At 49.7% G+C, this 1,269-nt stretch overlaps 1 protein-coding gene across 1 annotated transcript in view; it reads right to left on the bottom strand.

Annotated features, from left to right (window-relative positions):
* arhgdig (Rho GDP dissociation inhibitor (GDI) gamma) overlaps positions 1–581 on the bottom strand; it is a 24,620-nt gene extending 24,039 nt beyond the window's left edge. Inside the window, exon 1 of the mRNA XM_035655008.1 lies at positions 224–581. Within this exon, the coding sequence (XP_035510901.1) occupies positions 224–296 (73 nt within the window). The 5' untranslated portion in view covers positions 297–581. The remainder of the gene's footprint in view (positions 1–223) is intronic.
* Between the last annotated feature and the right edge of the window lie 688 nt (positions 582–1,269).

Raw genomic sequence — 1,269 nt, 5'->3', positions numbered from 1 at the left:
ACATATGGCACACACACACACACACACACGGATTAAAGAACACACACACAGATGAACACACATGCCCATGATTTTAATTTAATCTCTATATTATGAATGCTGTAAAACAAACACCATAAAATAAATGCACAGTTTAATAACTTGGATCAGTGAAGTTATACTAATTCACTAGAGCGTGCAGACACACACACACACACTTACACACACTCCTCCATTGCCTCACCTCTGTAGCACATAGTTAGCCACAGCAGCTCCAGCACCTGACCCCCAAACTCACACACGTCCAATCCCAGCATGGTGCCTCTCTGCGGGGGCTGCACTCTGTGCGACGGCTGGCAGAAGAAGAACCACAGAACCCAGGGGAACCTCCACAGGTAGCAACAAAGTAGCAGAGGCAGGGACGGATTAATGAGAAGAGCATCCACCAAAAGAAGTACTGGATTGGAAAGATAAGGGGGTCAGACGAGGAATCTCCTCCTCAGAGGAAATCTGGAAAAAAAAATGTGTAGTTGGAGGGGTTGAAGGGGTTGAAGGGGAAGAGGAAAAGGGCTCGCGTGAGAGAGACAGAGGCAGAGAGGCAGGGAGGGTATCCTTGGGTGTGGGTGTGGATGTGATGGGGATGTGTGTGAGCAAGAGAGGGAGAGAGAGATAGAGAGAGAGGATGGAGGGAGGGAGGGCGAGGGAGGAAGCCGGCTTTCTACACTTCTTCTTCTCCTCCTTTGTAAACTGGAGCAACAAAGGAAGAAATCTAAAGGCTAAAATGCTGTCAGCTGTTTGTTTTTTTTCTTTTTGCATGCAGCACCGAGGATGCTGGGAGCTAACGGTGGCAGGCAGACGCTGGTTTAGCCGGCAGAGCTGTCTGCAGCAGCAGCATGGGTGTGTGTGTGTGTGTGTGTGTGTGTGTGTGTGTTTGTGTGGTACTCAGACGCTGGCTATCGATTCGCAGACAAGCAGCGAACCCCTCCCCTCCTTCTCCTCCTCCTCCTCCTCCTCCTCCTCCTCATGTCATCAGCCCAGAGACTGCAATGAGCTCATCCTTTACCCCCTCCCTCTTTCTCTCTTTCCCTCCCTCATTCACTCTTCCTCGCCTTCCACACCTCATTCCTTCTCACGCACCCCCCCCCAACTCTTTCATGCTTTTATTTTCCTCTTCATTTTTCATCACTTTTATGAATTCTTGTGTGGTGTCCACTCTCTCCTTCCACCTATTCATCACTGTGTTAAGCCATCTCTCTCTGTGTCTCTATTTATCTTACCCCCCCCCCCCCT

Source organism: Morone saxatilis, unplaced genomic scaffold, assembly GCF_004916995.1.
Source record: "Morone saxatilis isolate NCDOM2014 unplaced genomic scaffold, NCSU_SB_2.0 Contig14, whole genome shotgun sequence".
NCBI lineage: Eukaryota > Metazoa > Chordata > Actinopteri > Moronidae > Morone > Morone saxatilis.
This window is presented reverse-complemented; position numbering and strand designations above follow the sequence as displayed.